This window comes from Sinocyclocheilus anshuiensis, unplaced genomic scaffold, assembly GCF_001515605.1.
Source record: "Sinocyclocheilus anshuiensis isolate Anshui unplaced genomic scaffold, SAMN03320099.WGS_v1.1 scaffold912, whole genome shotgun sequence".
Lineage (NCBI taxonomy): Eukaryota > Metazoa > Chordata > Actinopteri > Cypriniformes > Cyprinidae > Sinocyclocheilus > Sinocyclocheilus anshuiensis.
The window spans coordinates 210,175-237,716 of NW_015549618.1; the positions used below are offsets into that span (position 1 = coordinate 210,175).

The 27,542-nt window shown below is 37.8% G+C and overlaps 1 protein-coding gene across 3 annotated transcripts in view; it reads right to left on the bottom strand.

The window, feature by feature from the left end:
* Positions 1–970: 970 nt before the first annotated feature.
* Positions 971–27,542, bottom strand: part of LOC107659320 (CREB-binding protein-like) — a 60,291-nt gene continuing 33,719 nt past the window's right edge. For 2 of the 3 annotated variants that reach the window (XM_016448223.1, XM_016448222.1), the window contains exons 5-30: positions 23,585–23,698; positions 20,457–20,672; positions 19,431–19,524; positions 19,183–19,320; positions 18,712–18,829; positions 18,428–18,599; positions 16,717–16,779; positions 16,497–16,609; positions 16,235–16,414; positions 14,519–14,665; positions 12,417–12,597; positions 12,170–12,288; positions 11,834–12,073; positions 9,333–9,421; positions 7,676–7,756; positions 7,447–7,503; positions 6,914–6,991; positions 6,751–6,818; positions 5,461–5,611; positions 5,082–5,228; positions 4,852–4,965; positions 4,602–4,767; positions 4,334–4,501; positions 4,056–4,217; positions 3,588–3,869; positions 971–3,306 (exon numbers count right to left, since the gene is read on the bottom strand). In XM_016448223.1, the coding sequence (XP_016303709.1) occupies positions 1,159–3,306; positions 3,588–3,869; positions 4,056–4,217; positions 4,334–4,501; positions 4,602–4,767; positions 4,852–4,965; positions 5,082–5,228; positions 5,461–5,611; positions 6,751–6,818; positions 6,914–6,991; positions 7,447–7,503; positions 7,676–7,756; positions 9,333–9,421; positions 11,834–12,073; positions 12,170–12,288; positions 12,417–12,597; positions 14,519–14,665; positions 16,235–16,414; positions 16,497–16,609; positions 16,717–16,779; positions 18,428–18,599; positions 18,712–18,829; positions 19,183–19,320; positions 19,431–19,524; positions 20,457–20,672; positions 23,585–23,698 (5,606 nt within the window). In that variant the 3' untranslated portion in view covers positions 971–1,158. The remainder of the gene's footprint in view (positions 3,307–3,587; positions 3,870–4,055; positions 4,218–4,333; positions 4,502–4,601; positions 4,768–4,851; positions 4,966–5,081; positions 5,229–5,460; positions 5,612–6,750; positions 6,819–6,913; positions 6,992–7,446; positions 7,504–7,675; positions 7,757–9,332; positions 9,422–11,833; positions 12,074–12,169; positions 12,289–12,416; positions 12,598–14,518; positions 14,666–16,234; positions 16,415–16,496; positions 16,610–16,716; positions 16,780–18,427; positions 18,600–18,711; positions 18,830–19,182; positions 19,321–19,430; positions 19,525–20,456; positions 20,673–23,584; positions 23,699–27,542) is intronic. The other variant, XM_016448224.1, reaches the window with a different exon arrangement.

The window sequence follows — 27,542 nt, forward strand, 5'->3', positions numbered from 1 at the left end:
TAGCTTTAGCATATAATAACATAGAATACACATGATTTTGATCTGTTGCACACAGTTTATTTAACAATATGGTATACAAGTAAGAAATACCTTTTTTTTCCAACCAGTTTATACAGTGATTCCATTCTCTCTTCCTTATATTTATAGTACTTTGCTTAATAACTTGCATGATTTACATAAAGGGAAAAAGTAGCCCCTGTTCAAGTTTGTGTGAGAGGAATGAGGGTCAATAGCAGAATCCATTCTGTGTTTCCAACAAGCAGTCAACCAGTGATCGCCCATTCCCTCCCGCTCAGCTTAGGGGCCCCCCTCTCTCCCTCTGTTCTCTCTAGCTCTCTTTATATTTATATATCTGTATGACAAAATTAGGACAAAAAGCAACAATATTCTACATCTGCAAGACAGAACCTCTGGATCCAGGCCAGTGAGATGTTGTAAATGTGTACATGTCCTCTTGGGGTCGGTGCTGTATTGTCTGAGTGATGCATATGTGTGTCTGTCTGTTTGTATGTCTGCATACATGCGTATGCACAGTTCCTATCAATACAAACAAATAGTTCTCCTCGTACAAACTTCACAATGAGGAAAGGAGGAAATGCCTTCGAATGAATGTCTGAAAAAATGGTACAACACTAGAATACAATAGCCAGGAAGGATGACAGACAGAGCAGAGAAACCCTGACCCAAACTCTCAGACAAATTATTTTACAGTCTTCCAAAACAAAAATGCTGCAAAGTTAGACAAAGTATAAAACAAAAGGTATGAATAATATAATGAAGTTTCGTAATTTTCTTAAAAAAAAAAAAACGCATGAAACCAGACCGCCCTCCCCCGAAACCAAAACTAAAATTTAAAACAAAACATTGACCACGCAAAGGTCTGAACTGAACAAAAAATATATTCTTTGTGATTTATATTTCTTTTAAACAACAATTTTCAAATCCCTCTTAAAAGGAAGCAATCAGTCTTGTGTTTTTAGGAAACATCAACATTCCCTATTCCTTGTTGACATAAATTTCTTTTTTTTCCCCCCATACATTTCTTCAAACTTTTTACATGTCAGTACAAAAAAATTCGAGAATATTAGAGAAAAACCAACAGAGACACAAAAAAAGAGGAACGAGGAGACTGTGGTGGGTGGAGTCTCCCAGTAAACGCTACAATCCCTCCACAAATTTCTCCAGCGTGTCTCCCGTTGTGTCTCCCACCATGCCTAAGTCACTGGGCAGCCCTTGGCGGTTGGGCGTATTAAGTTGCGGGAGCATGGCACTCTGCTCAGGTGTGCCCAGGTGCGCCTGCTCCATGGAGCCAGGCATGGGCGTCGTCAGTCCAGGGTGTGGTGATCCTGTGTGCTGCGGCGAAGGCTGCGGCTGAACCTGTGGGGAAGGACTGGAATGTGGAGGGGGCTGCCGCGACGGAGGTCTGGGCGACTGTACGAGGGCCGGCGAGCACACCTGATTACTGAGTGCATTAGCCATGGGTTGGCCGGGGAGGTGCACGCCTTGTGGCTGGCCGGAAAGCAGGTGAGTTTGTGGGCTCATTGAACTCGGTTGCGCCGGCGAGCCCATTGGAGGCTTGAGGATGACCTGCTGCTGCTGGAGCATGCGTTGGTGCAGGAGGTTGGATGTGCCGTCCATTCCCATCCCAGCTTGCCCCATCTGGGCCATAGGGGGCAGCTGTCCCATGGGTCCGCCTGTTGCCTGCATGGCCAACTGTTGCTGCTGCTGCATCCGGAGTTGCGTGTAGTTGGTAGCAGTCCCTTGTGCCTGTGGGAACTGGCCATGTGCCTGCGGTATCACTGCCTGCTGCTGCTGCTGCCGCAAAAGCTGACGGCGGTACAACTCCTGCAGCTGAGGGTTGTTGGCGTGCACAGGGTTCATGAGCTGCCCCTGCGCTCCAAGAGCTGCCATGCCCTGTGGAGCGGGCTGCTGTGCTTGCTGCTGCGGCGCCATGCCGGGTCGTGGCACCGCCTGCATTGCTGCCATGTTCTGCGCTGCATGCATGCCTTGTTGCGCTTGTTGCTGCTGCGGCTGGTTGGCGTGGTACTTGGCGGTCCTCTGTTTGATGAAGGCGGCCATGAGTTGCGGGTTCGATTTGAGGATGTTCAACACCTGCTGCTGTTGTTGGGGCGAGCTGGGCGACTTGAGGGTGAGTAGCAGGTCTTGCAAGGCATTTGGGGCAATGGCTCCGGGTCTCTGGAGTGCTTGCGGTCGCGGGCCCTGCGTGGGCACCATCATGCGTGGCTGTGCAGCTTGCTGGGGCATCATGGGCCTCTGTATAGGCATGGTCTGTGGTGTGGTCTGTGGCGGAGCAACCTGCTGCTGAGCCGCTTGCATGCCTGGCTGAGGGCCTCCAGTCCACTGTCCTTGCGGGATTTGCGGCATGACCTGTTGCCCGCGTGGCCCAACATGCTGCATGGGCGGCTGCATCGAGCCTGGCATGCGTGGCTGCTGGTGGTTCATGGGAAGGCCATTCATGGTCATGCGATAGTTCTGTTGGTGCTGAGCCTGCGCGACCATCTCTATGTGCCGTGCCATTTTGACCGCCATAGGCGGAGGCTGTTGCTGAGGAGGCTGTTGTGCCGTTGGCTGCTGCTGCTGGGGAGGTTGCGGGAGCGGAGACTGCTGCTGGTGTAGCGGGGAAGCCTGTGGGCCTGGTTTGCCCTGTGAAGCTTGAGGAGGGGGTTGTCCTTTGCGGGGAGCATTGGGATAAGCCGGGGACATGACGCCCGCATTGGGAGTCGTTGGCTGGTTGGATAGCGGTTGCGGTGTTTGAGGGGTGTTGGGTTGCTGATGTGAGGTGGGCGTGCTGGGGGCTGTTGATGCAGGCGGCGAGGGTAGGCTCTGAGGCATGGCTCGGCCCTGCATAGTAGCCATGCGTCTGCGCATCATCTGCGCCTGCTGGAGCCTGTGCTGCAGCTGCTGCTGACGCAGTTTGTGCTTGATGTTGAGGCAAAAGGGCACGGGGCACTTGTTCTCCTGACAGTGCTTGGCATGATAGCAGCAGAGCGCAATGAGCTGCTTGCACACTGGACAGCCACCGTTTGTCTTGCGTTTGCAGCCCTTGGTGTGCTGCACTACACGCTTCATCTTCTGACAAGATGGCAGGGAGCAGTTGGCATTGCGGCACTGGCAGGCATGCACCAGAGACTGGATGCAACGCTGGATGCTTAGACGCCGACTCTCCTGTGGACTCTTGGAGGCCTCGCCGCTTTGACTGTTGTCATCGTCCAGACCCAGACCCCACTTAACCATCTGGTGCTCGTGGCCCTTAGTGTTGTAGCAACTAATGCACAAGTCAAAGTCCTGAGGAAAGATGAGGATAGAGTGATTATCAAGGGATGACCAGATGTCTCCTTATGAAAAGACAAGAAATGGTTATGATGCATCAACAACAAATGGACAAAACGTGAAAGATGTGTTTAAAGCTACTAGTAGAATAGTTGTTACTAAAAGATCCCACGGCTTCCCAAGTTTCATAATCCCAAAGGTTTACTTCTCTTATGCACAAACCCAGAAACACACCCACATCCACTACTGATCATAAAGGACAGCTGTAACGTGTTACAGGAGCCTCTGGATCTTACCTCGCAGACAGTACAGTGCCAGCGTGTCTCGACATGGTGTTTACATTCGTTGCAGGTGTAGACAAAGCGGTCCTGGCCCTGGTTGTGCAATTCCACCAGCATGCACATGGTGCTCCATTTGCAGCGCCGTAAAGAGCTGAACTCCCAGTGTTTATCCCGTGCTAACGTCAAGAATGCGTCCCTTCCGTCCATCAGGTCGCAGGTCAAAAGGGTATCGGAGTCAACAATGGGTAGTAATGAGTTGACCATGGGCCCAGAGTGCAGATGGATTATAAAAAACACCTGGGAGAATATGTAGGACACGGTAAGAGGTTTCTCAAGATTTTTCCAGAGAAAAACACTTGGCTTATATATGCATATCAAAATCTGACATGCAAAACAGTAAAACTTTCAAGTTAAACAATGTACATGAGTCATGCAATGCCTTTGAGAGCAATTTTATGATCAGATGAAGAACATATAGTAGACCTCTTTGTGTTTCTCCATTGCGGCGTAGAGTTTCTGAGAAAGATCACTGGCTACATTCGGCATCCCAGGTTTCTTTTTATTAGCTCGGCTCATGCTACTTTTATTCTTATTTGTTTTCTTGTTGTTCTTCTTCTTTGCATTCTTACTGTCCCCTGGCATGCCCTGTTAGAAAGAATAAAAGAGTCTATAAAAGGTGTTTGGAGTTTGTAAAAGATGCAAATTAATCTACAGAATATCAAATAAAATGAACCCTATGCAGAGTATCCTAAAATTTTCACCTCTGGAGTTTCACAAGCTGCCGTGTTTTCTTCTTTTTTCCTCTCCTCTTCCTCCTGTTCCAACTCCTTGATGCTCTCCTCCAACACATTGGGCCAAAAATCACCCTCAAAATATGGAAGCTCGTTTGCACTCGTCAAACGGTCCTCAGTTGCTTGCTTAAAGATGTCCTATTAAACACAAACACATTGTATTTATACCATATAACTGTGTACTTGATAGCATACACACAATCAAAACAAAATTAAGATCACATGGTCCATGCTATACCTTGTAGTCATGCAGTATCCGCTCAGCAAATGCCTTGTCCAGCATTTTGCGGTACCACTCCTGCAGGCGCTTGGGTTTTGGGATTTTCTGGTCGGCAGGGTGACAGTGGAAGATATAGTCATCACCTTCACTAGGTGGACATGCCCAGATGTGTGCCGTAACATATCTGCGGTGGAAATATTCAAAGTTCAGGGCATGAATGGGAACTGTATTGGTCGGCCTCAAGGAAGATTTATATGGAGAAACCTACCCAAGCTTCTTGACGTATTCCAAATAGCCGATGAGGATTTCGTGATAGACTGCTGTTCTCAGCATGCGAGGTCTGAAGAAGTGAATACTATCGAGGTACGATATGTATACCCGTCTAGATAGGTACAAAAAAAATAAAGAAACTAACTTTTACCTTCATTGCATGCTGAGTATTACGTGCATTGGCGTATATGTCTGTTGTTTCTCAAAAGAACTCCAGTAAGAGTTTACCTGGTGTTAGGGAAAGGGCAATCAGAGCCGTACTCTTGCACGTGCATGCCGAAGAAACACACGTCCACTCCATCAATCTCCTCAAAGGCGAAAAGTGCTTTGGTTCTGTAGGGGAAGCTCTCGGGCATCTCTCCTGTGTCTACAAACCTGAAATGAAGCAGGGGATTAACTCACCTTTACCTGTTCAAAGAACAAACACTAGCACACCATAGCATTTGTTTGATGAACCTATATTGAAATGGGTGAAACTCTTGACCAGGAAAATGATCAGGCAAACCAGTTGATTTATTGGTTCTGCATCCAAACTTGCCCTCTGAAGGGTTATCTGAAGATTTAGCTTACTGGAAAAATAAAAGGTAAGCATGGAGGTTACATTTACCTGGCCCTCATGCCAGGTTTGACCTCCACCGTTTTGTCTGAACTGGCTACGACTCGCACGAACACCTCTCCAGCTTCCGGATGGTTCTGTCTCTTCAAGTATTTGTTCACCCGATCTTCTATGTACGTGCCTAACCGCGTCACCTGCAACCCTGGATCGAAGACAACAGCATTAAGCACAACACTTGTAAAGGGATAGTTTTTAATGAAACCTGATATTTTTATTGAAAGCTGAGAGATTTCACCAAAAAGAATTGTAAACAGAAGCAAGCACTTTTGAGATCTATGCATATGTGTTGATCAATGTTTGTATGTGAATAAAAGCCTGAACTATATCTGTTCATCATATCAAGTGATCATGTCTCTTCAGAAGACTTGGATTGAAACACTCAAATCACATGGATAACATTTACGGTGTCTTTAGGAGCTTTTTCGAATTGTCAAATGTTTGGTTGCATGGACTTTAAGTAGCTGGGTTTCTATCCAAATTTGCAAATTTAACTTATGCGCCAAATTGCAATATCGCATAAAGCATTTGCGAATAAGCACAGTTTCCATCCAACGAGTCAAAGAGAACAAAATGGTCACTTCCTCAAGAAAAAGACAAAAAAGACTTTACTCTGGCTTTTAAGAATGACCATAACATTTTAGATGCTGTGCAACATTTCAGATGCCGTGCAACAACATCGGTCTATTGGTTAGCCATGTTATGCCGTCCCATCGCGCAGTCACATGACTTTTTTGATGCACATGAAGGAATTTATTTGGTAAATGCGTTTCCTGCTCCCATTTTTCGCATTAACCCTTTTTCGCAAAAATCAAAAAACACTTCAAACGAGCGTAAGAACTTTTTTGTATATTAAAGGGTTAGTTCACCCAAAAATGAAAATTGGCTTGTGTTTTACTCACCCTCGAAGCATCCTAGGTGTATATGACTTTCTTCTTTCAGACGAATCCAGTCGGAGTTATATTAAAAAATTGTCCTGGCTATTCCAAGCTCTATCAAACACAAGCCAATTTTCATTTTTGGGTGAACTAACCCTTTAAGGGACTTTAAGGGAAATTTGGCGTTTCTACCACTCGTTTCCGATGCAATACTTCAAAATGCACATAAAAACAGGGTGATGGAAACAGCTAATGAAGGGACAGAAATCTCCCAGGTTTCATTAAAAATACCTTCATTTGTGTTTCAAAGATGAACAGAAGTCATACAGGTTTGGAACGACATGAGGAAGAGTAAATGACCATCCATTTAACGTTAATGCATCACAAGAACAATCCTATTACTCACTTTTTGCCGAAAACTTGCTCTCTTTTCTCGTCTTCCCACTCTTTTTCAAACAGTTATCGCAGATGAAACTGCAGAGAAACGCTCATTAGTGTTGACTTCCCGCATCGCATCCAGAATCGATATCAGAGCAACACTGTTCACTCTGAGGTGTTTTCAAACTCACCCAGAAGGCCAGATAACCTCATAATGCAGGACACAGATCTGATGCATCTTCCGCCCACAGTCTTTACATTCAACAAACCTGAGAGGAGGAGAATTGATTAATGGGGGATGCAACCGTTTATTGCGCTTTGTATTCTGGCAGCTTTTATTTTAGCAAGTGTCTGAATGCGTAGTCACTAACTGCAAGAGCAGGTAGTTAACATGAAATACATCATTCAACTTCTTTTCCTCCAGTTCTTACGCATTTGCAAGCAGGCCAATGCAATTGCGCCTTTGTAGGAGGTGTGGATTAGGACAACTTTGGGATAATACTGATGCTTACAGACTGTAGTGTTGTGTTCGTGTGGTGGGAGTGTCTCTATGCCCTATGTTGTTGACAGCATGGTGCGCCAGTGAGCAGAAGCCATGTGGTGTAACAAGTCCAGATCGGACAAATGTATAGGCCAATACTGACCAATATAGCCCTAATATTAAAGCATGTGCTACTTGATTGCCTCGTGGAATTCTGGGAAATTAAGTGGAGCGTTTACTTACGGCTCAGGATCTAACGTGTCATTCTTCTTCCTTTCAAACTGGTCTTTAGAGATCATGCTGCATACAAAGAAGATCCACAATCAGGTTTGTTGAACATTTAAAACATTAAAAAATGATTCAGTTTATTATGGAATGGAGAAAATGAATCATTCGGAATGATTTTGAACTAAAGTGATGAAATCTCCACAACCGAGCTTAATAAACTGCAAAAAGGTGAACAATCACTTACGTCTGGGGCTGAGCTGGATCATCTCCTAGCGTCACACTGTCTCCCTGAATCTCATTGAAGCACTTCTCGCAGAAATGATACCTGTATACACACAAACTGCTGAGTCATGAATCATTTCAAGAAATATGTAGAGGCGCACACGCGCACAAATACTGACTTTATTATTTATTAATCCAAATAGAATATCAAATCTGTATGATTATAAAGTCATTTGACGCTGTAGAATATCACAATGTGAATGGCTTCCTAGTGTTCAACAAAAAACAAAGTAATAGTTCAATCGAAATGTAAAATTAGCTGAAAATTTACTCACAATTTACTCACCTTCAGGTCATCCAAGACGTAGATGAGTTTGTTTCTTTATTGGAACAGATTTGGAGAAATGTAGCATTACATCACTTGCTCACCAATGGATCCTCTGCAGTGAATGAGAGTCCAAACAGCTGATAAAAACATCACAATAATACACAAGTAATCCACATGACTCCAGTTCATCAATTAAGGTCTCATAAAGCTGTGTTTTTTGTAAGAAACAAATCCATCCTTAAGGCATTTAACTTTAAACCATAATTTCAGGCCAAAATACGAGTCAATAATCCACAATAATGCTTTCTTCAGTGAAAAAGTCCATCCACCGTTGTCTCTCACATCAAAATATTTGTTTAGAACAGTTTTGGACTGTTTTTGCTTGTAAATCGTGCTTGATATGTGCATATTTCTCTCCTTATTCAGACAACTTTTTCACAGTAGAAAGCAATATTATGAATAGAGGACTCTATATTTTAGCAGGAAACTAAGGTTTGACGTTTAAAAAGCCTTAATTATGGATTTGTTTCTTACAAACACACATCTTTTCACTTCACACAATGGTAACTGATGGACTGGAGTCGTGTGGTTTACTTGTGGATTATTGTGATGTTTTTATCAGCTGTTTGGACTCTCATTCTGACGGCACCCATTCACTGCAGAGGATTCATTGGTGAGCAAGTGATGTAATGCTACATTTCTCCAAATATGATGAAGAACCAAACTCAACTATATCTTGGATGACCTGAGGGTGAGTAAACATTCAGCAAATTTTCATTCTTGGGTGAACTAGTCATTTAATACAAAGATGTACAATGATTACTGCGAATAAGGAGTAATCTGGCTAAATGCTTGCAAAAAAAGAGACTAGATTTACAGTGTCAGCAGAGGATGCAAGTGTACAAGCGAGAGCGACTGTCTGCTTATTTAGAGGTTCTGCAGTGACGCGCTCTGTGCTGCAGGGGGCGCAAGGGAGCCTGTTATGAGTAAGCAGGCAATTCGCAGCAAAAAAACTAATAAATGTGCCAGTGCAAATATTACAACTGCCAATAAATTAGGACTGGCTGGAGACTTCAAGCAGTGTAACCATGAAGAAAGAGAATGGGGGAGGGGTTGTGATCAAGCAGTCTTGTGTTTAGAAAATACATTATGAACAGGCCTGAGAGCAAACTATGCTAGTGTACACACAGCCACACGGGAAGGTTTAATGTCAACGTCGGATTTGCCGAATGTGCGTCAAAGCCACACACGGCTGAACTAACTACACCACATGACAGAGAGCACGTCGACTTTAACTTGAGTGTCTTCTTAAAGGTTTTCTTAGGCTGTCGACCACATGAATTTACCTCACCTGTTCTGATAACTGTAATAAGTGCCGTCTCGGGGTATTGTACACAATTGCTTGCCATAACAGCACAGCGTCTGAGGAGAAAACTCGTACTGTGGGAGGAAAGAAGAAAAGAGAGTTCAGACACATGACCAGAAAAGTCTGTTTTATGTCGAGTTTTTGTGTGCAGACGACCGGGAATTGAATAGTTACTATGAAAACAATGGAGCTTCTTTAGTGGTAGTACTAAAAAATGCCACTACCGTTGTATTCTTATTATTTTAAATAAAATAAATATTACATCTGCATTATCTGAATGTGTGAGGTGCTCGAACATGCTTAAAAAGTATGCACATAAAGAAATTAGATGATATTTTGAAGTTTATGTAATTCCAAATATTTTGCCATCTGACATTTTTGCATTTATTATTGAATTATATGTTTATTTTCATGTTATTACTAATTATTTTGATTAGTTATAATAGTTGTGGAGAAATATTATTGTACAATCATTTACTATATATTTAATATAACATTTATTTGCACATTATTATTAGTGGATATATATCATTGTACAACCATTTATTATACAATCAACCCTCTACATTGAGAGTAAATCACTCGCATATGCGACTAGATCTTACTCTGGGCGACTAAATGTCTAACATTAGCCATTGGCTAATAAATTCTTAGATTTTACACGCCAGTATGTGTGTGAGAGGCGTTCAACACAGATTTTCACTCGATAAACACGCTGACTGAGCATTTAGATAGCTAAGTAAACGCGTGTGTGTGTGTGTGTGTGTGTGTGTATAAAATAGTATATCCGTCTGGCGAGTAAACAAAAAAATTTACTAGCCAATGGCGATTATATTGCCAAGGTGTGCGTAGAGGGTTGACAATGCTATTTTTATGCATTCTTTATTATTATTATTACTATTATTATTGAGTGCTATTATTGTATAACCCTTTATTATATAGTAATACATTTATTTGCACATTATTATTTACGTTACTGTGGAAATATACAACCATTAACTGTTTATTAGACAATAATATATTTAATATACACTTATTCGCACATTATTATTATTATTATTATCATTAGTGTTGTTGTTGCGTAAATTGTAGTCAAGCAATTAAACAATAATATATTTAATATACACTTATTCGCATATTATTGGTATTATTACTACTTTAGAGTCATATTATTGTAAAACCTTTTATTACTAAAGAATATATAGAACATGCATTTATTTGCATATTATTATTATAATTTGTGGAGATATTATTGTACAACCATTATACAATGCTATATTTAATATACATTTATTATTATTATTAATAATATTATTATTAAGTGCTATTATAGTATAACCGTTTATTATATAATTATTATTACAGGGCTCCAGACTGCGACCATTTTTTCTGCCGGTGCGACTAAATTTTGTGTGCAGTCGCACTGTCGCGACCACCGCATTGTTCAACTCATAAGCGCTGCAATTTCTGTTGCATATGAGAAACATCAAATGGCAAACGAAACTGAAAGCATAACGAAACCGCGCTACTTGTTTGAACTGCGCAGCGCTTAAAGAGAGTAGAGCCTGGTTTATACTCACCGCGTCAGCACGAGCGCGAAGCTGCGCGCAAAAAAAAATTACGCGAATATTGAGGAAACGATGGATGGTTTTCATGCTAAAGTAAAGTAAAAGACAACTTCTTAACCCAGAGAAGGTGAACATGTTGGTATTCTTGTGGGGGAAAAAACATGCTAGCACTGTCACCGACAGCAAGTTTAGGTTTACTTTTCTTTGTTTTCTTTTTGAAAAGCTTGTTATCTTTGCTGTTTACCTCACGTTACACTGTGGAGGCTCTCTTTTATTTTTTTTATGTTTTTATTTGATTCCTCAGTGTTTGCTAAACGTCCTGTAATTTATTAGTAGGTATATAATACAGCATGTGGTGTGTGCCATGCCTCATCTTATTCGTTTTTTAAGCTATTTTGTCATTGTATCTTACTGTTTTATTGTTGTTTTGCTTTTTAATTAAGAATAACAACGAATCCATCTTTTGTTTTAGTCTTAAAAAATGAAATGTGTAGATGTATGTAAGCAAATCAGACAATTATTTTTTCTTGTAAAGCGTGACACCAAGATCGCGAATTCGAAAGTGAAAGCATCCGAAGCCCGCGACTTATAAACATAGCAAAAGAGGAACTCCAGTTCACAAAATTTAAATCACAAATAATACTGATGAAAAAGAACAGGTTGAATGTTAACCACTTTCGTTTCCATATAACTATAAACTATGATAATAAAAGTTCATCAGCATGCATTAATTAATCCCATGTTGTAGCGCAAAAAAAAATATATATATATTTGCGACCTAATCATGTGCTCGTGCGACCAACTGAGAAAGTCAGTCGCAAAAGAGCGACCAGTGGGAAGAATGAGTCTGGAGCCCTGTATTATTAGCTATGTGGAATAATGACAACAGAACATGTATTGAAAGTCAGTTCATCTCACCTTCCTTCCGCAGCAGTAACCGAGGCTCTGCATGACTGGGTCGATCTCCTGCTCGAACACCTCGGCCAGTTTGGAGCAGTACTTGTACACGCGCGACGTCTTCCTGTTGTACAACCACGCGTTGTTGAACATCAGCCACACGTCATCCACGTACTGCCACGGCTCCTGATACTGACCCGTGTCCAGTTTGCGCTTGATAGTGGACAGGTCTATGGGGTTCTTCACGATATCGAAGTAGTCCTGAAGGTAAAAGAAGAACACCTTCAAAGTTCAGTCAAACACAGTTTTCACATTTCTAACAATGATTTAATGAAGATATAGGCATGTGAGACTCACAGGGATGCCAAGAAGCATGGGGTCCACAGGCTGCCGGAAGGGTAGAGACTCCGGATCCTGTCTGTACAGAGACTCCAGAGTGGGCATCAATGCCTGCCGCAACTCTTCTGGCTTAAAGACTGAGAAGAGAGAGAGCAGGAAACCAAAGTCAGGGACAGACGAAAGATTGATGAAAGCAACTGAAATAAAAAGAAAAACTATGAAAACAGAAATGTAGAGCAAACAGAAAAGAAATATCAGTTCATACTTTTCCTGCGAGACTGGGGCGGTGAAGAGGATGTTGTGCTGTTCGTTCGGCTTTCATCTTCCTCTTTGGTCTCCGTCTTCAAGTCTGTCTTCTTGTCCTCGGTCTCCATCGGCTCCTGCTTAGCCTCCAACCCCTCCTGCTCCTCCTTTTTGACCAATAGGAAGCCTGTGTTGTCCTCCATCTAACAAAGGCAGAAGAAAAATCTGGGTTGGTAAGATTTTTGATGTATATAAATACAGTAAAAACAATAATATTGTGAAACTAAATTACTAAAGTAACCGTTTCCTATTTTCATATATTTTAATTAGTGCTGTCAAACAATTAATCACATCCAAAATAAAAGTTTACATAATATGTGTGTGTACTGTGTATATATATATATATATATATATATATATAAAAATACTAGGGATGCACCGATACCACTTTTTCCAGTACTCGCCCGATACCGATACTTTTATTTTTGGTACTTGCCGATACCGGTTGTAAATTTTTTAAATATTGGGTACAGAAACCAAAAGAGTATGTATAATGTTAGTTGGTTAACTTAATTTATCAAATAGATACAGTCAAACCAAAATTTATTCAGACACCTTCAACATTTCTCACATTATCACAGTTTATTCGCTATAGTTTAGAAAATGGTAATAAAATATGACAAGAACTCAAGAGTTACACTGTGTCAGAACAAATTCATCTTGATAATGTTAGATAACTTTGATAGAAAGACATATAATGGATTACAATCAACCAAAATAATTCAGACAGCTGTTAGTATGACAGTATTTACACAACTATCAATACTTTATATATTAAATATATTTATATACAATATAAATTATATGAATATAAATTTATACATGTAAATATTTTCAATATATATACTGTATGTATATACTGTATAATAAATATATTAGTAAGTACACACACATACAACAAAAAGCGATTAATCGACAGCACTAATTTTAATATGTAATTAATATCTGTGATGCAAAGCTGAATTTTCAGCATCGTTACTCCAGTCTTCAGTGTCACATGATCCTTCACAATTCTACTATTTTTATTTAGTAGTAGTAGTAATAATAATAACAATATTATTATTATTCATAATAATATTAGGTTAGGACTATTTTAATTATTTAATACTATTATATAGTAGTAGTAGTACTATTAGTACTACTAGTATTATTATTATTATTATTATTATTATTATGTTAGGGTTATTTTATAGACATACTGGTATATATTAACAATATTTTGTATAAACTATGCCACAAACCAGGACTCTCCAAAAGCAATATTTTTTTATTTTACAGTGAAATATTACAATAGTAAAATTACTTAATTTAATATTTTTATCTAATAATAATAATAATAAATAATTTATTATTATTACAAGTAATATTATTATTAGTAGTAGTAGTAATATTGTTAGGTTATGGTTATTTTATAGTCATATTGGAATATAATCACAATATTTTTGTCCAAACTTTGCAGCAAACCTAGACTTTTATTTTACAGTTAATTTTTTTAAATACAGTAGCAGCAGCAACAACAACAAATTAATAATAATAATAATTATTATTATTATTCATTATTCTCATTATTATTATTATTATTAAAAATAAGTATAAATACAAAACAAAAACAAAACAGCAAATCATCTTAAAAGGGCAATTACCATTTTTATAGAAAAAAATTCTAGGATTTTTCCCTAAAAGTGCAATAGCATTCAAAGATTGCTGTCTCTGTCCCGACTACCTCACAACCAGTCAGTTATGAGGCTCCACTCGGGTCAGGATGCTGCCTGTGTAGGAAGCTCACTAGGTTTAGGATCTGAGGATGGATCTGCGGGTCTCACCGGTGTTCCGGGGTGCTGCTGGGCAGGGAGGGGCAGCTCCGTCTGGGGCTGCATGTAAGGCGGGGTGCCCTGAGCAGGGGCGGGGGTGGGTGTGGAAGCCTGACTGGGCTGCAGTTTTTCAGCATCGTTACTCCAGTCTTCAGTGTCACATGATCCTTCACAATTCATTCTAATATGCTGATTTGCGGCTTAAGATACATTTCATAATATTATCAGTGTTGAAAACATATGTAAAACACACCTCCATCTTGGGCTCCGTTTTGATGCCTATGTCGTATTCTTGCTCTTCTGTTTTAGTGTCACTGGGCGGTACGTCAGGCATGGCATGCTGGGAGTGCAGCTCGGCGCTGGCTGCTGATGCTGGGGTGGGCACACGGGTTTCACCGCTCTTAAAAAGACAAAGTATCAGATTCATTGCCTTTATTTGAATTTTGTCTTAAAGCTGAGCAATTACGGTGTCATTTTTAGAAAGATGGCACTGTTTGGTTTGACAACAACACTGTAGCTTTGTTCCAAAACCTAGTGAGTTTCCCTGGAAGAATAAAACGGATCACCATTAACACATACTGCCACCTACTGGTATGGAGGAGTTATCTAACCCAGACGCAAAACATACTAGTGCTGGTCGGCTGTAGTCTTTGCATCGTGTTGAAGCGCAAACTTTTGGCCCAGATACAGGCGGCGTGAGGTGACACCACAGTCAGCTTTGGTCGCCGCTAGTTCTTTGCTGTCGGTTTGGTGTGTCTGGGCCTCAACATATCACGTTTAGGCCAAAATCAGGCCGCAGTTCACATATTCATCCTAGAATGCATGGCAATTTGACTAGGGATGACCCTAAACACTATTCTGATAAAATAATAATAAAAAAAAACTAATATTTGTGTTTTCTATGTACGTTTATGCTTAGTGTAGAACTGTGATATTAGCTTTGCAACATGCTATTTTCAAACACTACTGTTATCAATTGTGAAGAGTCTCTGTGTGTTTCTTCTAGGTCTACATGATAAATTGAAATAAAACCAAAATCGCAATATGGCTTAGTGGAATTATTTGTTTCAGCCTTTCAGGTGTTTCAGAGTGAAGTGTGGCACAGAGATCATTTACATGCAAGAAGCTAATGAAAATAGTAATATTAGTCATTTTATTTAAGAATTTTATTTAATAGTAATAGTAGTAATAATATTACATGTTTATTTAGTAGTAGTAATATTATATATATATATATATATATATATAAAATAGTAATATAAAATATAATACATACTTTATTACTAAATATAAATATACTACTCAGTAATATTGTTACTATTACTTAATATAAATTACTAAGGTACTAAACGCTTACTAAATATATAATATATAACAATATTTAGTAATATTATTTAATGTTACTATTTTTATTTAGTAGTAGTAGTAATAATAATAACAATATTATTATTATTCATAATAATATTAGGTTAGGACTATTTTAATTATTTAATACTATTATATAGTAGTAGTAGTACTATTAGTACTACTAGTATTATTATTATTATTATTATTATTATTATGTTAGGGTTATTTTATAGACATACTGGTATATATTAACAATATTTTGTATAAACTATGCCACAAACCAGGACTCTCCAAAAGCAATATTTTTTTATTTTACAGTGAAATATTACAATAGTAAAATTACTTAATTTAATATTTTTATCTAATAATAATAATAATAAATAATTTATTATTATTACAAGTAGTGGCGTTGGGGGGCGGTGTGGCGCGGAGTGGAGCCTGAGGGGGCGCGGGACAGCCTAGCGGGGGGCCCAAGGGGCCGAGTGCATTCAGGGAGAGGTTAGCGTTCGGCTGCTGCTGGGGAAGGAAAGATCGCACGCACACAAGCAGGGACAAAACAAGTTTAGAGGGGACGTCGTCATGCGGAATGACATCACTCTAGGACATGAGTGCATGTGCGCACCTGCGAAACGCCCGCCTGTGCGTTGGGCTGGCCCATGTTGACGTTCATGGCGTTGGTGTTGGCGGGGAACTGTGGTTGAGCCATGAACTGCGTCTGGTTGGCCGTCTGTGCCACCATGTTCCCACCGTGAGCTCCCAGCATGCTTTGCGTGGGGGACATTCGCGTGGGAGACATATTCATCTGCGAAAAAACGAAGAGAAAGATACAATGAGATACGTGTCCGGAGAGCAGAAACGAGAAGAATCCAGACTTGGACACTGACCGTCGGGACTTGGTTCATGTTGATCTGTTGATGGTTTATCGGAGAGGCGGCACGTGTCGCCATGGGAGCCTGAGACATCGGGACATTGGGTATCGTGCCAAATGGATTCAACCCTGTTGGAAAAACAACACAAAAGATTGGAAACGCAAAGATTTTTGTTTAGAGTTGAGAAAACAAATGCATCTCCAACAGTGATTGGCTACAAGTGGGACTGAAGTACCTTGAGACACCTGCATGCAATTGATGATCTGATTTGGCACATTGGGCATAGGCACGGGTCCATCTGAAAAGAGGGAAGAGACTGAATGAGATCAGAAACTGGCAAATTTTGTGCGTTTAGGTCTGTTGATTTAACACGTTAATTTGGTGTGATTAGTTAGAATTCAAAATTTTAAAAAGTGTTGCATTCAGCTGCTGACAGACGACTGACTGTGTGATGTAGCCTATTACAATGCAGTTATATGTTCCTAAAATCCAAGATATCAGGGTAAAAAATGCCCCTGTATGAGTTTTTGTCTTATATTTATGTGATATAGTTCAGCAATATCAATACATTTTTCCCGAATATCTGCACTAGGGCTGCACGATAAATCGCATGCGATAATTAATGCGCATCTTGTCAGAAAGCCGGTTCTGTAATCAGCGGTAAATCTCCATCACCTGCGGGCTTTCACATTGAGCAGCATTAACTACACAGAGCTGTTGTTCACTGACGAGCTGCGCAAAAAATCGCGCGAATATGAACGTGGTTTTGCGCAGCTCGTCAGTGAACAACGGCTCTGTGTAGTTAATGCTGCTCAATGTGAAAGCACGCAGGTGGAGATTTACCGCTGATTACAGAACCGGCTTTCTGGATAAGATGCGCGTTAAATATCGCATGCGATTTATCGTGCAGCCCTAATCTGCACGACTGCATATATAATATAGATTTAACGCAACAGTTGATATTAACTATGAAAATAGTTCTAAACAAAGCCACAGCAGAACATCCTTTCTGGGCAACACACAGCAGTGTTTCATTTCGGAATGAATGCAACTTTTTTAATGAAACAAGTGAGCCAATGATTCAATGACTCATTTATAAAGAGTCACTTGCTTCGATTCGGGATGAATCAGCCGTTTGGACGAATTAGTTAAATGAATGATTCAATGATTCCCTCATCAAGTCTTTGCTGCCACATACTGGTGGTTTTAATTTAATAGAGTATAATTAAGATCCCATAAGATCCCACCCACCCTGCAAATTACTCTCCAAAACACATGACCACGCACAGGAAGACCAGAGGCTAACCAGCGTTGAATGCAACACTGTCAAGATTACCTCATGTCTCATTCACCGGGGAGAAAATATCACAGTTCAAAGAGCATAATATTAAAATAACACTTTCCATTCTCACTCGGTCTGCAATAGCGTAATGGAATGCACTGACGCATCATGTCTGTGCGAACAGGGTGCACAGAGGTATGCAAATACATACATTGACAGGCAGGTAGGAAAGAGAGATACGATTGGACGAACATTTTATGGTCCTACGCCTTCAACAGATGATATAAATACAAATAAATACATTTAGAGCACTTAATTTGGTGATTGTTATTGGGATGAGAAGAGACTTTCAAACAACATAACAAAATGTTTTTGAACTAAATCACCTACCCTGCCTTTAATACCCATTAAATCTCATAGCATTATTTATGCAATTCTAATTGCAGCGTAAATGCATTCATGCCACCTCTGGACAGTCTGTGTAAATATACCTAAATGCCACTTCAGCTTCTGAAAACAATGTTATGGCCACATTGTAGCCTTAAAAGTGAAGCCGCAAAGCCCTAAAAATAGATGTGCAATTAATTTGATAATTTAATTGGCATATCATGTAATTAGATCAAAATTCGAATTGCTTGACAGCCGTAGTTTTAAAGTGACTTACTCTGTGGCCGAGGTCCCATAACATTAGGCTGGTTGAGGGCCGGTGGCTGTTGTCCTACTGCAGTCATGGGCGTCTGGTTAATAATCTGCTTCTGTAATCGGGACCTTCTCTTCTCCTCCAGCTCTTTCTGGATCTTATAGATCTTCTCTGCCAGAAAGTGATAGTACTCGTCCTATACAACACGCACAGACAACAGTGTTAAAATCAATGTAATCAACGCTGAAGAATTTTACTTTATTGGCCTTTAGGATGAGGTGTAACCCTGACAGAGGGGCTGTGCTCACCCTGCTATTGGCCGACTCGTACATATCCCCTTCCACTTTTCGTGCATACGCCACCAGGTTCTCCATGCGACGGTCCTTCAGGGCGGCGGGGTCTGGCGTAGGGAAGATGGCCTGCACCCTAAACAAACACACACAGAGCAAAACCTGTTCACTCAAAGTGATTAAACTGTTTTCAACAATGATAATAATCAGAAATGTTTCTTGAGCATCAAATCAGCATATCAGAACAATTTCTGAAGAATCATGTGACACCGAAGACTGGAGTAATGATGCTGAAAATTCAGCTTTGCATCACAGAAATAAATTACATTTTAAAATATATTCAAATAAAATAATTATTTTGAATTGTAATAATGTTTCGCAATATTATTGTTTTACTGTGTTTTTGATCAAATGAATGCAGCCTTGCTGAGCATAACAATTTAAAAACATTTATAAAATATATCTAATTCAAGAGCAGCGTTTACTAACAGTTTGTGTACAAGGTGGTTGCGGAGGTCCTGAGTGACGTGCTCGTGCCAGGATTTCCTCACACCGGTGGCTGACAGAGGGGCCGCTGTGGGCAGGTTACCCATGCTGCCTAACGTAGGGATGTCCGGCATCAGCTGACTGAGTAAGAAGAATCAGGAGATATTTAGTAAGCAAACAGTATTAAAACACCAATTTTGAGCAATTACGAGCTGGGGGTGTGTTTTGGTTGGTGTGTGTCCGTGTCTTACTTGCTAGGGTTAAGGGCTGACGGCATGGTGCCATCTGAGAGCAGTTTAGCCTGGTCTGATGTTGGTACGCCGATTGGGTTCATCTGACCACCCCCTGCACGAAAAATAAATAAATAAAATAAAAATACATAAAATACTCCATAAAAATATATTGTATTTATTTATATTAAACATTTTATTTAATATTTAAATCTTAAATAAAATATTTAATATTTAAATATTAAATAAAACATGTTATATATTATATTTTGATTATAATACATTATATTTTCAAAGAATTTAAATATATAATAACCCTAACATATATAATTAAAATTAATACTGAAATACTCAAACCAAAAGCATAAAAACAATCATTACTTGAAATAAAATACACATAAATAAATTTTAAAAAATTCAATTTAGTCTAACCTGATACACTAAAATAATAAAAACTAAAACATACATTAATAACTATAGACATATGAAAAAAAAACAAATGACTGAACATTTAAACTTAAAAAATAGAAAACATAAAAATGTATTCAAAACATTAATAAAGCCTGTATCTCAATGATACACAGATTATGTATCTTTATTTATTTGTTGTTTGTTTTTATTACATTTATTTTGTATGTGTGTGTGTGTGTGTGTGTGTGTCTAAACAAACAACAAATAAATAAAAGATAAAAGATAATTTATAACTCATAATCCCTAAATGTTTTTACATTACATAATTTTATTTTTTATATTACATATTACTATAAACATTTAATTAATAAGAAATAAAAACAAATAAATAAAAACACTTAAAATAACACTAAATATTTAACATGTTAGATTTTCAAAAAAAATGTAATGAACATAAAAACAAATATTTCATAATAAATACTCATAAAATAAAAAAAACCTCAAAATAAAATATAAATATTTTTTTAAAAATTGTGTATGTATATTATTCTTTTGTAATATATATTTTATATATTAACATATTAACTACATTTTAAATACACATTGACATTCTTCTACAATTTAATAATTGTTCACCGAGCACGTTGATGGATCTTATTTGCTGCTGGTGCTGGGTCTGTGGCGTCTGTGTGGGGGTCTGGTTGCTGTAGGGGAGGCCGAGGGCAGCGTACGCCCGCTGCATGGAGCTGGGGTCGATGGGCGTGGAGCTGGGTAGAGCGGGTGCCGTCTGCTGCCCCGTGCCGACCGTCCCGATAGGGCTCTGCAGACCAGCGTTGGGGGGACTCAGCATTGCTGAAACGCAGGAAAGACATGTCGGCATATTTCAAACAAGATCTGCATGAAATTTCACGTCTGATTCTGCTTAAACCCTTGGCAGAATCTGTCCGTCAAAACAGAAAAAAAGAAAAAGTTCAAACCCTGCCAAACAGCCGTCTGGAAGAAAAAACATTACTCATCTTGAACGACGTGGAAAAAACAGGGGAAGTAGAAACGAAAGGGGAGGGGGTCCGAGACGCCATTTGCATGGGGAAGAAATATGGCAGCGGCGACTCTCCAACATGTAAATCCCACAGTGCAAAAACAAACACTTTAGCTGCCTCGTGCTCTCAGAGTCATGATGAGAGACGGCTGGCAGAGGGAGAGGCGCTCTGCAGGTTTGCTGGAGCTGTAACAGTGTGAGATTTTAATGAGTCACCGCTCAGCGCCCCTCCCCCTCAGCTGTACGGCTCTGCAAACACACACGGCCCGTCTGAAACATTCACAGCTACCATCACACCTCTCCTTACAGAATCCTGCTGAACAACTGCATATCCAAAAAACAGTGCATCTTAAACACACTTTGATCCCTGAATCCTAAATTACAGAAATAATGTACTTTAAAATAATGCACTTATGTGTATTCATGAATGTAATGGTTCAAGACATTTAGGCCACATCCACACGAAGCCAGAGCTTTCCTTATCCGATTTTTCCCCCCCTTGTTTCAAGAAATATCAGCGTACACACGAAACCGACACAAAACGATGCAGTATACATGCCAGACCAGTATGTGGCGCTGTAATTCTGCCACAGAGATTGACTGACTTGCACATAAACCATGCGCGCGGTATACAAACGAACATGGAACACTACATTTATTAATCTGTGTTAATGTTAGTTAATAAAAAGACTCGGTGTCTGACTAGGGGCGAGATGTGGGCTGATGACGTCATCGTTTCACGAAATATACGGATTGGCTGTACACACGAAAACGCAAGGGTGGCGTTTTCAGATTTATCCAGATTTTATTTATTTTCAAAAAATAGCGGTTTCACTCTCCCAAAACGCCGGATCCGTCTGGATGAAATGCCAATAAGATACAAAATTTTTACGTATACAGCTAAACACGTCTCCATGTGGACGGGGCCTTAAATGAATGCTATTTGCCATCAAATGACAATTTAACATAGCTGGAATATATTAAATTTACATTTTAATATAAATTGATATTTGTTTAAATGTCTGATTAACAGCTTTGTGGACAAATATAAATTCTGACTACAAATGAACTTCTTTACATAAGGATGCAGTTTAAAAGCACATACTTGTGAAAAAAGAAGTGTGCTTAATTGTATTGAATGTGCACTTGTAGTGTACTTCAAATCTTACAAGAGTACTTAAAAGTGTACTTGCAGATAAAATAATATCAATCAAATAAAGGCCACTTACGTGTACTTACAGTACACTTTCATAACCGCTTCTGAACACACTTAAGTACACTTTTAAAACATGTACTTTGTAATCATTTCCAATTAAAAGTACTTAAAATGTTTTAATAATATTTTCACATGATTTAAAGAAGCGCACTTACTTTGATTTAAAGCACATCTAAAGTACTTGATCATAATTTTAACTGTAGTTTGTTATTCAATATTACATGTAACAACGTTTTAAATGTAGTAAATTGCAACATGACCACAAAAATAATTGCAAATACATTTAAATACATGACATACAAGTTTCATTATATAAGTATATTTTAGTAAATGCTCATAACTATATTTCAAAGACCATATAAGTAATTATGAAACTGAATGTAAAGATGTATTTAAGTCCTAATTATGTGGGTCAAAAAAGCACTGTAAAATTAATCAAATTGCATTTAATATACATTTATCTACAATATACATTTTCATCTGATTGCAATTAACAAGCACTTAAGTGTCCAAAAATATTACATTCAGTTTGCACTTATATTATTATATAAGTATATTATTTTAAAGTATATTATTTCCAAAATAAAGGTTCTTGCACACTGAGTCTGAAATTTCCGTATGCGTTTTTTTCGTATTCCTCATCCTAAAAATTTGTCACACACAGAAACCTTGCACACGGAGTCCGATGCATATTAATTAATCCATTGCAAAAAAAATTGCCAAAACAATATGGATTGCGGATGATTTTGTTGTCCATCCAATCTTGAGAACGCATAGAGAGGAAGGAGAGTTCCTGCGGGATTATCCCAAGCGATTCAAAGTTTACTTCAGGATGTCAGTTGCTCAGTTTGATGATTTTGTTAGCGATACTAGAGCCACATATTAAAAAGACCACCAATTTCCGTGAAAGGACCTATACAGTGCTTCGTGCTGCGAGACGAAGTGGATCAACTTGTCAGACGCCATTCTGGGTTTTGGCATTCACTTGTACGGTGGCTCTGAATTGTCAAAATGCTTGCTACGGATGCGAAAAATGCAGAAAATTTAACCCGATCTGAATTTCTTTGACGGACAAAGGTTTCGTGGGCAGTGTGTAAACGTGATTGACACAACATGGGGTCGTGTTTATTTTTTAACGTGCGAAAATTTCGGACTCAGTGTGCAAGGACCTTAAGTACTCCTTTTTTAAAGTATGATAAAGTGTACTTGTTTTTCACAAAGGCATCACAGGAGGCACCTCATGAAGTTTGTTGTCTTCTGATATTATAAATATAAGTAGTTTTCAATTATGTAATTCTCATACTTGCATTTATTATTCAATAGAAATTTCCAAATGCTTAATTAAATAACATTACATAATAATTATCATTATTATTTTATATGTAATAAAAAATATAAAATAATTAAATTAGAATAATACAACAGAAATATTACATTAACATTATTATTATTATTCAGTTGTGTTGTCGTGAAGTAAAGAGGAGGGTGATTGATGGAGGAAGGACTCACGTTGCTGGTTGCGTTTGTCACTGGCGTTCTTCAGCGGGAGGCAGACGGGACAGTCATGCCTCGTGCAGTTCTTCCAGTGCGAGATGATCTGCCTCGATGAAGCACAGTGAGCCACTGCAGAGACAGAGACAGAAGAAAGCCTGAGCCAAAGTGCAAGTGTGTCCAACTGCTGCAAAACTGGGAGCAAAAAGGTCCTGTGGGAAAGCAGGTCTGCAAAGCAGACACACACACATCTGCCACAAGTGATTTCACTAAAACCACAGCAAAGAATGCCATTTTTTCTGTGACGAGTCATTTTTTCGTTCCTCACAGGAAGTAAAAAGATAGTACAAATGACAAATCACAGGCAAATATATCATAACTGATGTTTAATTACAGTTATGGGGAGGGAGATTTTCAACCAATGACATTTCACTGTAGGAGGGATTATCCAGTGGGACAATGAAAACAGAAACTTAGCGAGTGCTAAAATTTTACTGGTTAACCTCCTGGGGTCGACAGTTACGGCGGCGGAACTTTTTGCAGATTTGAATGTTGACAGCGAAAAGAAGGAAAAATGTATTAATTAATTAATTAATTAAAAATAATAATAACAAATAAATATATGTGATAATTATAATTATTAAAGTAATTATACATTACATTTTTATTATTCAATGCAATCGAAATACAACTAAATTTATATGTAAATTAACATTAGTTAGATTATTAACATTAATTTATACTTTTACAAATGAGGAAAAAAAACTATTAAAAATAATTTTCATTAAGTGAAATAAATCTGAAATAAACTACAAATACTAGATGAAATACATTTAATACAAAAAAAGTGAAATTTTGCCTTGGCAACTAACTGAAATATGAAAATTACTGAAATATGCTGATAATAAAATTAAAACAGAAATGAAAAACAAATGAAAGCTAAATAGAAATATAACAATTAAAAACTAGCAAAAATAAAATAGATAAAACTAATAAAACAGTGAAAAATGTAAATGAAAAATGTTAATTAAAATGATACTGACAATATAAAAATAAAAGCAATCAAAATATTAATAAATACTATAATAGTATATAAATATTACTAAAATACCACTGGCTACATTGTTTTTTTCTATGCTTCCTGTGGCTCAATTCTGCTCCAATTAATTACATTAAATAACAACATTTAAATAAAATTACTGAATTTAACTTTAATCGAATAGAATTTATATAATAGAATATAATTTGTTAGAAGAGTAACAATTGATAGAATAGAATTTCAATAATTTATTGTACTAGTATTACATTTTAATTCATTTTAAATTACTTCAAACTATTCAATATTATTCAATTAATGTTAATATTCAAATAATATTAATATATTAAATAAATTATTGTAATTATCAATACAATTTTTTTTTTCAAACTGATTTAATACTGAATAATATCCATAGCTACTTCACACAAGATATTCGCATTATAATATTAGCATTAGTGTTGTCACGGTACCAAAATTTCAGTATTCGGTACCAATACCAGTGAAAATCCACGGTTCTCGGTACCAATTTCGGTACCAAAGCAAAACACAAAAACATGCTAATTGAACAACATTTTTATTAATAACGTTACACAAAAATTAAATGTACAAAACCAATGCCATTCTTTATACTTATTTAAAATTGTTTCAAGTTTTCCCACAAGTAATAAAAGTATGAAAAAAGTAAACAAGTTTCACCCAAAAGTTTAGTCATAGTTCTGCTGCCACTGAAAAACATCTGTAAACTGTTGTCTGTTTTAGGGTTTGCTGGTGTTTTCAGGATCTTCCTCCGTCTGCAGCTGTAAAAGAACAATATAATATACTTCAGTAAAGCAATGGGCTGAGTCTGACCAAATGCAACATTAGATCATTGACACCAGCTAAAATATAACTTTTCAGTAAATAACAAACCTCAGCTTTTATAATAAATTTAGATAAGATTTTTTAGTACCGACTTGGTACCGAAATACCGGGTCTTTTGACAACGCTAATTAGCATTACAATATTTTCTATCAAAAAGGCTAAATAAAGTGGCGGCAGTGCAGCATGTCAAAAATAAGCACCGTCTTGCATTGCATTGAGAAATTATGTAGATATTACAATAGGAGCGATCGAGTTGCGTCACACTGCTAGTTTCCAGTATCAACACAATCACGATTCACCTAGTTTGTTTGCCGGTCACAGAAGGAAGCGAGAGCCTTCAGAAGGCACCAAACACATGATGCTTTAAGAGTCATCTCTAGCCTTCATGTCCTTCCTCAGGAGTCAGAGAGAGACATACGAGGGTCACAAACAGGAAATGAGCTGGCACGGTGGATGGCACGCTTGGCACCAGGCTGGTGTTTGAGTTGAAATGAAGCCCTGTGCTCCGGCTCCAACAACAACTAAAGCTCTGAGAGCAAAGCAGCCGGGCGGCATCGGGCTGCCGCAAGCCCTCTCCCGCTGTTTGCCAACCCCTTAATATTGCATTATACCATAAAGAGCATGATTTTCTCTCCAAATGGACTGTTATACTTGAGACCGAGCAGAGCGTTTGCTCGGGAAATTCCCCATGTGAGCGAATGAAACGTTACTGGCTGTGAACCCAAAGGTGTTCACAACGTAATATTTAAGATCCATTGTTGTGGCAGTAACAAACCTCAATGGAGTGGCTTTCGAATGTCTGTGTCATTAAATCGGATGTTATTCTAATAGCTAGCTATATAAATTAGTAGTAGACTAGAGTGTAGTGCTGTTGCTCCATTTGACAAGCGCAAAGACGCACACAATGCTGTAAACACCACATCAGGACAAAAGCATCTCATTACGGCTCACGCTGAGACTAAACACAGAACAGACAGGTCTACTAACACACACCTCAACCCACAAAACACAGCAGACACTCCTCAAAGACTTCTAAAACACACACTCTCTCTCTCTCTGCACCAGACTCGTTCTTCACGCAACTCCTGTTCCAAATCCAACTTGTTTCAAGCTCTTGCAAACTTCAACTTGTTTTAATAAACATTGTTATATATTGTATGACAACAATATAATAACGTAATATAAAAGAGAACCAAAAGAAACATATTTTGTAAATTCATATCTTCATATAAATCGTGCAAAATAACATTTAATAAAATTCCATTGATATAATGTACATTATATTTGTTTATTAAATTATGTATAAATAAATTTAAAAAACAATAAAATATATTGATAAATATATTGAAAATATTAAAAAAATATAAGCAACTAAAATGTGATGTTTATTAATAAAGAAAGAAAGAAAGAAAGAAAGAACCATTAACAACATAGGTTTTTTATTTTTAATAAATATTTTATTACTTACAATTGTATTAATTATAAATTATTGTATATTGTAATTGCAAGTATTGTATAAATAATTATTCATAAACATATTACATAAATATTTATAAATATATTTAACTTATACATTAATAAAAATAAAATGCATATTTTGTCAATGGTATTTTGTAAAAAACAAAAAAAAAACAAATTACAATATATAGTAAAATATATTTATAAAATATTTTATATGCATTTTAAATATTTTCTTAATATTTATAATTTCATAAATTATTTTTACATTTTATTTATAAATGAATAAACATAAAATTCACATTATGTCAGTGGTATTTGTATAAAAATAAATTAATGTTAACAAATTTTCGTTTTGCATTTTTTTCTTACTATGTACTACAGGATTAATATTAATTACTAAAATATGAACAATGCTAACATTAATAAATACGATATTAATAATATTAACTTGTATGCAAGGTGCAACACACCTTTTGTGAGAATTGTTTTAAATTTATTTGGCAAAGGAACTGCAGGAACTTTCATTTTTTCACAAATATTTCTTCGTCACCATTACTAAAATAATTTTTAATTGTACAATTAAGGAACAAGAATCATTAAAAAATGTAAAAAAAA